Source organism: Mytilus californianus, unplaced genomic scaffold, assembly GCF_021869535.1.
Source record: "Mytilus californianus isolate M0D057914Y unplaced genomic scaffold, xbMytCali1.0.p SCAF_82, whole genome shotgun sequence".
NCBI classification, from domain to species: domain Eukaryota; kingdom Metazoa; phylum Mollusca; class Bivalvia; order Mytilida; family Mytilidae; genus Mytilus; species Mytilus californianus.
This window is the reverse complement of record NW_026262737.1, coordinates 79,111-92,551: the sequence shown is the minus strand read 5'-3', so window position 1 is coordinate 92,551 and position 13,441 is coordinate 79,111. Positions and strand designations below refer to the sequence as shown.

Here is a 13,441-nt window from a genome sequence, read left to right as displayed (position 1 = left end):
CGCAAAACTTTTTTTACCAACAGATTGACAAAGACAATGATGGATTCTATGAGAGGCTGAGTACGGCGTTGAACAAAATGGTTAATGTTCTAAAATGGATTTGATGATTTACTAATGACGTCCTCTTTTGCTCGATTCTAGATTTAGATTTTGTTGATGATTAAAAAAGAAAGATTTAAGGACAGCGCTACAGTCATGAGAACTAATTTGAACCGATACGAACCTAAAAAAGATCTTGAGTGTGACATCATAAAAACAGCAAACAAGAAAACAATCTTGACTTTCGTTTGAAACACTATTATATAAAGTTCCAGTTTAAAAGTCTATTATGATAATATCAATTCAGGGTGACAACTTTTTAATAAAATTGGAAGATCATTATCTATATTTGATCATTTTAACATATTATTCATTCAATCAAAAAGTCAAGTACATAAGAAGCTAAATAAAATGGTATCCCTACCCGTACACACAGACACATTATAAGTTGTCTTGTAATTGACAAAATATATCTTGCAACGTTCTGAACTATTCCCCGTCGAAATTAATCATGTATTTCTCATTTATATCATCATACATGCTTTCTTTTTTATTTTTCAAGTTTTCTTTTCTAAAGCTTAATTTTGGTTCCTTTCTCTTCCTCGTTGTATTTTCCATGACAATGGTGGTTGGTTTTCGTCTACAAACTGCTTCTCTGTTCTTCACGAATATACCACAGATGACAATTAAAACGCTTCCAGCTGCTACACAGATGACGTAGATAACAATAGTACTGTTACCATTTCCTAGAAATCATCAATATAATTATTATAGGAGTAAACACATTTTTCTTGAGGTTATTGAAGTGTAAACTGGGGCGATTACATGTAACTCACAAACTGAATAAATGTAAAGTTTGTGAGTCAGCGGCTAAGTTAACTATAGGATTAAACATATTTTTTTTTTCTAGAGGTTATTGATATGTAACCTGGAGCGATTAACTCACAAAGTGAATAAAAGTCCACAGGACTGTTATGTAAAGTTTGTGAGTCAGCGGTCCAGTTTACACATCAATAACCTCTAGAAAAAAATGTTTTTATTCCTTATAATTCTTAACCAAAACATTTACAACTTTTAATAAACATTTTATTTTCATTGGCATCTATTAACCGTCAAATCCAGTTGAAATGTCGTAACTAAGGAGTTAGCCACCATACTGACTGGCTGGAATCCATAAATGTTCAGTTAATGCAATAAAATCGAAAATGAAGTAACACCTACCTCAAAAACGCCATGTTAATGAGATATTATCTGAATTTAAAAGCGTACAAGTAACAGAATAACCTTCAGCTTGATAGTTTTCATTCGTATGAGTATTTTCTTTAATTATAATTTCATACATTTTTCCAAGCTCTTATGTATGCATTATTTCTATGTGTGATGCATTAAAACAGGAATAACAGTTCTGTAGTGTTTTTGTTTCAATATTTCAATTTCCGTAGAACCCCAGGATCCCAAGAAAGAAAGAAGTTTCGGCAGCATCTTCTATCGAAGTCTCAACCAAGAGAACAAATTCTAACGGACCAATCCCATTTAAGTACACATGCATTTAAAGATATGCAAATCATATAAGAATTATTTATATCTCTTATTTATAATATTGTGAAATTCATAGAAATTGTAATTTACATTAAAAAAACCGGCCAATGTACCCGGCTTTTGTACTATCTATTTATAATATTGTAAAATTCATAGAAGTTACACGACGTATTCATTAAGAATATAATGTTACTATAATTTATATAAAAAAAACGGCCTATAGTATATACAAATGTATATGATCCGTCTGTTTGAACTTATTTATTTAAACGATGCTGCGAATCAGTTTTATATTCCAAGTACAGTCGGCCTATGTTTCATTTCGGAAAAATAACTCTGAATCCCTGCCGTGTGGTACTGTCTCGTGCTCTGAACAATTTAGTAAGTATTGCTGCTACTAAATAGAACAGATTAATTTGAACCGGGTAGGTTGATATACTTAAAAATATCCTTACCTTTCACAGAACACCCACATATTATTACGACAGTACAAATGTAACTGCCCGAATCATTTACTTTGTTTGTAATCAGATTTTTAGGCTAAAAGTAAGGAACCATAATATAACTATCCATTTAGCTGAATACCAAACAAACGATCTGTCTTTCTTTGAGACTTGAGAAAATCTGCATTAATAAACACGACGTAAGTAGCAAGGCATACATGTAGTCCTCATACATATCATACAAAGCTTGTTTTTTTGCGTGCAAAAAAAACAAGGTTTACTGATAGAAAATGCCTCTCTGGGAGATTTTAATTTAAGCTTCGTTTGCTTAAACAATCGTGAATTAAAGCATACAAATAAACAAATGATTAGCTTACCTGCAGTCTGACCGCCAGCATTTAAGCCCGTCACTGTCTTGTCTGAATCAATATAAATAAACTTTTATTTTGATGAATTATGTTACTCATAACTTAATATACAACCTAGAAACTACGTTATATACAGTACTAAATAAATGAAATAATCCTTGAAATATTTTGCTTTGGCTTAATAGACGTATTGATAAAGTTATAATCATAATGTATTTTTTCGATCAATTTTTCTGCTACTAGTATTTTTTGTAGAAACGAAAAGGTTAACTTCACGCTAACTTAAAGTCTAATACCTGTGTCTTCGCATTGCACAAGGTCATGTTTTTCTTTGACTGTTATTGACGTCTGAATACTAAATCCATTGAATCTTGGATGTGTACTGATTGATAATTAAAAATTAGATGCATGATTTTTTTATTAGATGTTATTGGCGTTGAACTAGCTGTCAGTAACTGCGAATACTCTCAGATCTGTACTTAGTGTCTTTTTGTTGTGGGGATGTACCCTGCCACGCCCACTCTGTGTTTTTGTTAAATGTATTTCTATTTGTAGTCCACCTGACGAGTTAATGCTTTTTCAACTGATTTTTATAGTTTGTTCTTATGTTGTACTGTTACACCACTGTTCCAGGTTAGGGGAGGGTTGGCGCCGTTAAACTAGCTTAACCCCGCCACATTCCATTTGTGCCTCTCCCAAGTCAGTAGCCTGTAATTCAATGGTTGTCGTTTGTTTCTGTATATCATATTTGTTTTTCGTTCATTATTTTATACATAAATCAGGCTGTTAGTTTTCCCGTTTTAATTGTTTTACATTTGTCATTTTGAGGCCTTTTATGGCTGACTATGCGGTATGGGTTTTACTCATTGTTGAAGGCCGTACGGTGACCTATAGTTGTTAATTGCTGTGTCATTTGGTCTCTTGTGGAGAGTTGTCTTATTGGCAATCATACCAAATCTTCTTATTTTTATATTAAGCAATACTAAAACAATGTTTAGCTTTTAAAACTGCTCACAAAGTGTACCGTGTATGGAACATGGAACATCTTATTTTAAAACTCAGACTTTATAAAAAAAAAGTTGTAACATAATCCAAGCAAATTAATCTACAATTAAGACAGTCACATATTTTGTTTAAATTAATTAGTATAAATGAACGGATTTCTTCTATTGTACACTATTTATCAAGGGAGTGTTTTGAAACTGGTGGTGAGTTTTTTTAGCGTAGGTTCCGTGTTATGAACCTTGGTTCATAACACACTAGATATTTTATAAACTGGGAAGTGCTATGAAACTCCTACACAACAGTAAAACCCTTGTCAAATTGGGCATCCGTTGGGCTGTGCCGGATGTAAAAATACGCAGCCAAGTCCGGTCAGAATGGAGATGTTAATTACAATGCCTCGTGTAGAGAGAGTGTCATACTCTCTGTTCGTTAAAACACCTAGCAATAACTCGTTGAGGGGCCCGGAGGGGGCCTGTTACAAGGCTAAATTGCTGTCCCTATTCAAAATACACTTATTTTCCAGGCGCATTCCAAATTTCATCATTTTGGCCCTTCATCCCGGTCGACCCATATTACAGGACCTACTTATTGTATTTATTGCTTATTTGTTCTAGTCCTTAAGATGCATGAGATATTTGCAACTGGACATTAAGCAAACAACAATCAATCAATCAAATCTGAGAAGACGCACACATGTAATTTCAGAGGAGTTGTGATAAAAAGGGAACGTCCATTGAAATGAAAGTATTCCCTCCTTTTCTAATAGCATGGAACATACTGAATAATTTATTGATTGTTAATTGCGTAACGTCAAGTTATCAATTTGTAAAGCATAATCTGAAAGACCTCGTGTAAAGTAAATGGAAAGACTGAACATGTAGGGGCGTATATTTCTCAATGTGTATTCTGTACACGACGAAACTTTGAAATAAATACAGGTTCCCCACAAAAAGGCAGGGCGGAAACCCAAAATCTAGATGTGTTTGTGATAAACTTCACGTTTCTCCTCTATACAGTTTTGAAAAATTTGAAATTCCGTGGAAATTTTATTATTAAATGAGATTAAAACTAAACATTTTTTTATCATTGTACAACGCAGCCGACATCAAATATTATATTGGCGAATGTTGGTACTGCTGTCGGGCATGCTAAATAGCTTAAGGATAATTTAACAATTCGTTTTCGTAAATTTTGATCTCGGATTTTCTAAAAAAATCCTTTTAATCGTGTCTAAAATTCTGCACTCTAGTTTTATAAAGCATATCGTTTATCTTACAATTTTCAGCTGCATGTTCCACTGTACATCGGTATCAAGTGGCGATATATTAATTAGTTTCTGGTTTAAAACAGCTGTAAGGGAACGATCAATGGCTTTTGATTTTCTGTGCGGGATGAAGGCCGGGCAGGAGAATTTTGAAAATGAATAACTTGACCTGGTAAGAACTAAAAATAAATAACTTTGCACAAGACAGGATGAAAATGAATATTCTGCAACAGAAAATGCAGGAAACACTGAGTGTACAAAAGTGAAAATAAATGCGTAGCAACAAATGAAACTAAATGACCAATCCGCAAAAAAATTACCCTGCCCCCTCCCAGAATTAAAAAAAAAGATGGTTCCCTAAGTACATATGTAATTCCGATTTTATTGTTTGTAGCGCAGTTTTAGAAGATGAATACAAACAATACTCGTCTGCAACCTATAGAGTCGTGAATGTACACTATGTACAAAGGTTCGGCCCAGGGTGGGGTAATATTTTATTCATTTTGGACTGATGAAAATCAAATTTTGTATACTAGTATATAATTTATTGACCAAAGCCAAAAGGTCACGGCAAATTTGGTAAACAAACAAATGCAACAGAATCAGTGAACAGCGCAACATCATACTCCTCACTTTTGCATGGCAGCATAGCATCTACCAATAAAACTCATTCTGTGAAATATCAAAAGTTGCGTTCTATATTTTGAATACATGATTTATTCATAATTTACATTAACTTTGATTAATTTGATTTTTTCAATTTTTATTTGTTTTCTATTGTTGCTATAAAATAAGAAGATGTGGTGTGATTGCCAGTGAGACAACTCTCCACCAGAGACCAAATGGCATAAAAGTTAACTACTATAGGTCACCGCACGGCCTTCAAATATGCGCAAAACCAATACCGCGTAGTATGTTATAACAAGTCCCGAAAGGAAAAGTGTAAAACAGTTCAAACGAGAAAACTAACGGACTGGTTAATGTAGAGAACAATAAACGTAAAACAAATATGATATACAGCAATAAACGACAAATACTGAATTACAGGCTCCTGACTTGCATGGGACAGACTCGTACAGAATGTGGCGCGGTTATACATTTTAACTTTGCTATTCAGACAGAACTTTATACGTAGTATTTAAAATTCAATCGATTTTGGTTCAGGAAAGACTATGTATAATGTTTTGCTAAATTTATCTATTATAATTTACTAATGTGTACAAAAATATCATTTATTCAAAACACGACGGATACACATGTACTTGTAGATATCGTCAAGCGGTCAGATTGTATTTCGTTTTATTTTTCCTAATAAATTGATCGGTATTCTGATTTACAATTCAGTCTACAAGGACGATTATAGCAATTCAATATTTATAACATTTTTCTTCTTTTTAATCTTATTTTATGATATTGTTTTTAAAGATAAAAGCATAGATCGTCTTATTTTTTAGAAATCATTTAAAGATGTAAGGTAACAAGTACTAGTAACCGATTGATGAGTTTTGATTTACATGTCTAAAATCGATGTGAATCTCTGCCTGTTACCGTTTCCGTATATTACTGTATCTGACAAAAGCGGTACAAGATCGTTTCCGTCGAATTTACTACAAGATGATAAGGGTCGGTTGTACGGTGTTAGTTGTCTACACTCACTAAAGTATGATCATGCATGCGCATGCAACGAACACTTACATGTTGTACGTTCATCTACAGCATCTAAAAGAATGCATCCCTTCACATTATCACACCTGCGCATGGAAAATAATAATGAAACAAATTCCTAACTTTCTATATTTTAATTTATAAGCAATATTATCTGTAAACACGTTCTTTCTGAAATACGTATTCCGTATACCATATTTTTATGCAACCAAACGACACAAAAAAATAAAAGATTCATATCAACAGGTAAATTGTACGGACAATAGGCAAGTATCCACAGTATATTTCAAGCTCTCAGATCTGTGATCAACACAAAATATCCAAACAAACCAAAGTAAACAAAAACAAAAAACAAAGAAAACGAAATAAACACACAAAAACATGTATATGGTATAACTCGAGGGTATAACGTGCTTACAATACACTGAGGTATTCAGAATTGGGGTAACAACAAATTGAAGCAATTCCAGAGGCAGTCCTGACGTTTCCAGTTTGGTGTTAACTTTATTTGCTCTGTGTTGAGGGTATCAATCTGTTTGTATATGGGGTATAGCTAAAAAGCACCTTCTAGGTTTTGCCCAGCTCGTTTTAATATGATTGTACCTTGTATAATTTAATTAAAAGTGGTGTTTCACTTTGATATTTTATGTTGTATCATACATAATTAAACAATTTTTAGGATTTCTCCTTAAATTTTTTTCTTTACTGCCTGTTGACATAATTTAAAAGACACAAATAAATTTTGCTATTTATTTTTTATTTTCCAAATACAACTTAAGGGTAGGTTGGAATTTCCTCAGACAAAGATGATCTTGGTTAGTTTGTGCTGTAGTTTTTTATACGATTAGTTATAATGCTTTGTGTTTTTCCATTTCAAATTGTTGGAATGTGTTTCTAGAACAAATTCGGCAGGAACGTTAGTGTCCTAAATCGACTTCACTTCCTGTTTCAGGCGTATGGAAATCAGTAACATAGTTTTCTGCTACAATTGGGCTGTTACTGCTGATGATGTAGTACCAGTCCTCGTAGTTACATTGTGCCATCAAGCCCGATAGCCACTGCGCCAGTCTTAATATGATTGATACACTTTTATCCTGCAATCGACCATTTTGAAATACAAATGCTGGTGTATCTAAAGGTGAAGCGACAAAGTTAATAACGTTGAGTATCCGTATATAATCTCCTTTCATCTTGTTTCCTCTTACGAGCGCGACGAGCCTTGATTGTTTTCCTGTTCAAATAATTAAAAATCAAATATTTGTTTTATAATGCTTGAACATTGTATTTGTCTCTCTTTCTTCCTGATTAACAAAGATCAGAAACAAAAATAGTTTGCTTTACGGATATTTCCAATTGAAATAGTTCAAGCATTATTTACATAAAATCAATTTTAATATATTTTTCCCGATCTACTGTACGTTAATATCATATAAAATATATTTAATAATTATCTTGAGACCTTTCATTGCTGTTACATCTGCATTGCTCTGCGCATTTGCTACCATATCGTTCGTCCACGCATTTTGTACAGTTATCACCTTTCGAAAAGTGACCAATCGGACATTCTGAAAGAAGTGTTTAAATTTTAAAGATATAATTTTCATTTGATGGTGCGGTATTGTTTAAGTGACAGTCTGCCTAAGAATCAGGCAGTGGTGAAAACATGACAAACAAAAACCCACTCAAGTTGACATTAATTTATGTTCAAAATGTATAATGGTGCACAAATATAACATTCGTTTCCTTTTCATGTTCTGGTAATTCAAGATATAATTTGGTTGAAATGCACTAGAAATTAACAATTAAGGGGAGCTAACTCCGTATTTTACTATCATTCTAACCAAAAGTTATCTAGAGATTTCTCGAATTACCAGACACGCAGAAATGAAAGACCTACCATTTCTAACTCAGGATGAGGGTAACTCCAAAATAGGATGGTTAGGTCGGTGGTTTTTTTTCGGCCCATTACTTCCGGTTTCACTTTTTAGCCGTACTGGCACATGGGCTAGCACGGGACGTTCACTTCCGGTTTCATTTTTTTTTAAATTAACTGTTTACAAAACGTTTAAATTTTTTAAATACTAAGGCTTTTCTACCTAAGGAATAGATTATCTTAGCAGAATTTGGCAAAACGTTTAGGAACTTTTGGTCCTCAATGCTCTTCAACTGCGTACTTTATTTGGCCTTTATAATTTTTCTTGAATCGAGCGTCACTGGTGAGTCTTTTGTAGACGAAACGCGCGTCTGGCGCATATACAAAATTTCAATCCTGGTATCTATGATGAGTTTATTTTTTACGCCTTTCTTAACTTTGGACGTATCGTTTTTCATAAGATATATTTTCATATTTTGTAATTTTAAATTACATTAAAAAAAGTTTGAATAATGTTCCGTGTTTTGTAACGATTTTGAAACGGCCTTTTCGAGAAGAAACGTTCGATTATTATCACTGTTTAATTTCCGTTGATCAATCATCAGAACGCAGATGATTCAAGTGTAAGAATAGGTTAACTGTCTGAATTATTATTCCTAGCTACTTTATACTTTTTAGATAAAATGAATTGAAATAACAATTATTAAGTACTGTACTTGGACGAGAAATCAGAATCGTAACTGCCAAAAGACAAGTTCAAATATATAATCCTTTATCTTTTTACGGCCAGTTTCTTGGTATAATCGATGAATTGAAATCATTTGATAAAAGTGTTATGAACTGGATATTTTTGTTTTGACCCTGTTATAGATTCTCGATAAGACTATTAATTGGCCCTCGACTCTACGAGTCTCGGGGCCAATACTATTAACCTCGAATCTATAACAGGGCAAATACAGAAACAGGCAGTTAATAACACTATATTATAACATGATACATACATACAATATGCCCAACATAAAATTGCGTGGATAAGAAACATACAGTAGTCCTTGAATGGTGTAAACTTTCCACTTGTAATATACACTGTTACAGCATACACAATTACGCCATACGCCATACAAAATTACACCATAAACAATTACGCCATACACAATCCCCCGAACACCATACATCATACGCCATTTCCTTTCCCTTTGATTAGCATCATTCAAAATTATACACAATGTCAAATGTTTGAGGAAATTGCAAGTTTCACTACATCTTTTATACAACGAACCTATTTCAGATATCATAGAAAAACCACTAAGCGTTATTTATAACTATAGTCTTAGAATACAAATAGTCCTGTCCACATTGAAACTAACGAGTGCAATTCCTTTTTTTATGTTGGTAAAACGTCAAAAGCATGCTGTCAATATTTCTTCTGTCTAATATGATTTTTTTTAACGATGTATTATAATTTTATAAGCACTATTTAAACTTCATCGTTATTTACGTGTTTTGATAACTGAGCGCAAGTCTGGCTTCATGACTAGCGATTCGAATCTTATATTTATTTCTAATGGACTAATTAAAAGAATGATACCAAAGGGACATTCAAACCCATAAGTCGAAAATAAACGGAAAACGCCATGGCTAAAAAATAAAAAGACAAACAGACAAAAACCAGTACACAAAACACAACATAGAAAACCAAAGACTGAGCAACACAAACATCGCCAAAAACTGGGGGTGATCTCAGGCGATCCGGAAGGGTAAGCAGATCCTGCTCCACATGTGACACCCGTCGTATTGCTCGTGTTAGTACGCAACCGGTTATAAGTCTAATTTTGTAGGTCATACTCGGGGGAAAGGGGACGGGACAAATACGACAATTGTGACACGGATAATCCATAACGGTCAACCAACTCGTGACGGTAAAGCTTCAGACTAAGGAAGCGGTACTAAACAATATCAGATTTGAAATTGTCTATACAAGTAAACCCTTCAACTTATCCAACAGAAAACAGAGGAATTTAATAAATGGGTAGCATTTTCCAAGGCACTGAGTACAACAGGGTTCAAATAGTGGCCCCTAGCTGTTCCTTATTTACATGAAAACATTGTAAACGAAGATACCTGTAGCTGTAAAATTGAATTGTTCGCGGATATCTTTAAATTGCATTATGAGCAAATTAAAAAGTCGGATAATCTTTTGGTAAACTTTAATCCGTTACGCACAGAATCTCTTATGTTCTCCAGGACAATTATTACCCACCTTTAAATACGAATGGCATCATATAAATCATGGCCAGGCATATAAACGATCAGAATTAACCTTCTAGAGTGATGGTACATGGAATCATTACACCAAAACACACATATGTCAAAGACAGTACCTTCACTTAACTCACTGTGCCACCTAAATTTAGACTTGACGGAAGGAGAACTCGTGAAAAGATATATTTTAGCTGCGGACGCCCATTACTTTATATTGTCGGGGGAAATCGTCTTTAGCATATCTTTGAATGATGCAACAAAAATCATCACTTAACGTTTTTTTTTTTAAAGAGTGTGGATTGGAAACTCCTCATAAACGAAGAAACTTGCATAAACTTATTATTTGAATAGTGTTGTTCCATCAACAGTTCGACTTTTGAATACTGAATTTAACTGTTTCAACAAAATCAGCAATTTTTAACATAACAAATTAAGCGCTCGAAGGACTACGAAACAAACAATAATTTTGAACAATATCTACCATCAAAACTTTTATTTACCAAAAGTATAAATATACATATTTGTTGAATTTTATTCAACTTTTTAGATGTATATATTTTCTCTCTCTAGTGTATTTTAAACTTACCAACACATCTTTCGTCTATTTGGTAGAAATTGTTGCAACAATGCCTTGCTTTAACAGTCTTGTTTTTGTGTTCTATTCTAAAATAAGATAGATTAGTTCATGAATATTTAGTTGCGATTTAAAGCAATAGATTTAGACACACACGATAGCCACTTATATTCAGTCCTTCACTTGCGTGTAAAATACACATGTATGGAGACATCGAAACATATACAAGAAAACCTGAACATGAATTATTAAAAGTGATGAAAGTGCTGTTTAATACATTATGGCATATAGATGAAAAAAAAGGATCTTTTTTAACTTCCTTGTAGCTAGAGTGACTGGATCATTGTACTAATATCATGTTGGCACAACTTTATCAAACAATTCGAGGTAGACTTTACGCTATAGGAACTTTGTTCACAAGATGTTCGGAATCCGACACGTTTGGACTTTAAAACACTAAACAAACAGTTTTGAATCTCCTTTGCTGGAAACTTTATAGGAATCATTTTGCGATTTTGCAATATGAGGTCTGACATTTAGGGAAACTTAATTTTCACCAAAAATGAACACGCAAAACACATGTGAGCTCATGTTCCTGCCTTCTGAGAAACGGAGTCATATTACATGTACCAGTAAAAAGTGAATTCAAAACAGAAAGTCCCTTATCAAATGGCAAAATCAAAAGCTCATACACATCAATCGAATGGAAAACAACTGTCATATACCTGAATTGGTACAGGCATTTCCTCATGTAGAAAATAGTGGATTAAACCTGGTTTTATAGCTAGCTTAACTTCCCACTTGTATGACAGTTATATAGAAGTCCATTAAATTGACAACAATGTGTGAGAAACACAAACAGACAAAAATGTCAAAAATTGGGGTACAGCAGCCAACACCGCGCCACAATCCCATTTACCACAAAACAAATAACCATTTCAACAAAGAAAAAACAAAATGGCATACAGACACTCTATAGACAAAAAAACTGAAGCAAAAATGAAAGACAAAATACAAAAATGACCATAGCACAATAACACAATGATCATGTACGACAGCTTGTGTAGTCTAATGCGACAATTAGAGTTGTTAATAGAGACAACTCATTCCGATCGGCCTTCAACTATGACAAAGTCCATATAAAACCGTATAGTAAGAAATACAAGACATAGGCCTGACGAAATGTGAAACAGTTCTAACGAGAAATCAGCTGTCTGCTTAATGCTAAAACAATTAACCCCAAAAAACAATAATTGCAGATAGCAATTAACAACAACCAAGATATTACAGGCTCCTGACTTGGAATAGGCTAATAAAAAATGTGACAGTGTTAAACATGCAAGCGTTATTAAATCTATCAATTAAATGGCCCAGATTAAAGCAATTGCATCTACAGAATTACTACATATGCATATTAATTATTTTGGTAGTCTTTCTGTAAATGCAAATACGGTGAAAGTTGGTGGCTTTTATTTTAGTCAAAATTCCAAAAAATATAAAGATTGATATCTGGCAGACTAATGCATTGCTTTATGTTCATTTTGTATTTTCACATTCAGGAGATAAAAAAGTGGCTTGATCATATTTTGTACTTTTCATGCATGTAAATGTGTATGTCTGAAATAATATTGCTAAAAACTTATCAAGGCAAAGAATATACACAAGAAATTACAATATATTTGATAAATAATATACTAAAATTTTCACAGGATCGCATATAATTAAAGAATTGATAAGGATAAAAGACCTCGTACGTAATAAAAATCAAATTTAAGTTTCTTCTTTAAAAGAAAAAAAAAACATCGGGTAATTATCTATTGCAATAATTATAATTCTTATGTGCATTGTACATTCTTGCGAAATATCAAATACCATAATATTTACTTTCTTTGTATTATATTAGACTTCCATCATTTTAAAGTCAAATATCTTGTACTCAAAAGTATGACATACCTCTGTGGTGTTTTACAAACTCCTGGACCAGTAGGAAGACCTCTAACTTTTACAGTAGTGAAAATAATAAACATGCTTTTAAGTAATATCCATTCCATACTTAAACATGTTATGCCGAAAACAATATAAAAAAAACAATACAAAACTCAAGGAAATGAAAAATAGAATACTTGTGAATCATTGGACCAATATAAGGAAATAGTTTAATGTAATTTAAGTATAGGTATGAAGTGTGCTTATATTAAAGTCGGATACTTCCGGTCATTAAATCTGTATGTCGCGAAAACTATATTTGTACTAATTTTGTCCCAAGTGCCCCAATAAACCACTAAATATATTCATTTTTTACAAAGTCATTTTGTGTTTGATAAACATATATATAGGATTTTATTTGCTAAACAAGTTTTTTAATAGATTGTAGATTATAGAAATATAAGTATATATGTGTATAACTTA

At 32.9% G+C, this 13,441-nt stretch overlaps 1 protein-coding gene across 3 annotated transcripts in view; it reads right to left on the bottom strand.

Annotated features, from left to right (window-relative positions):
- Positions 1 to 341: 341 nt before the first annotated feature.
- Positions 342 to 13,441, bottom strand: part of LOC127713863 (uncharacterized) — a 79,926-nt gene continuing 66,826 nt past the window's right edge. The window contains exons 1-6 of one of the 3 annotated variants that reach the window (XM_052219832.1): positions 12,986 to 13,114; positions 11,045 to 11,121; positions 7,783 to 7,888; positions 6,354 to 6,409; positions 2,399 to 2,440; positions 342 to 785 (exon numbers count right to left, since the gene is read on the bottom strand). In XM_052219832.1, coding sequence (XP_052075792.1) covers positions 529 to 785; positions 2,399 to 2,440; positions 6,354 to 6,409; positions 7,783 to 7,888; positions 11,045 to 11,121; positions 12,986 to 13,083 — 636 coding nt within the window. In that variant the 5' untranslated portion in view covers positions 13,084 to 13,114 and the 3' untranslated portion in view covers positions 342 to 528. Of the gene's footprint in view, positions 786 to 2,398; positions 2,441 to 6,353; positions 6,410 to 7,782; positions 7,889 to 11,044; positions 11,122 to 12,985; positions 13,115 to 13,441 lie in introns of those variants that run through there. The other 2 variants (XM_052219833.1, XM_052219834.1) reach the window with 2 other exon arrangements.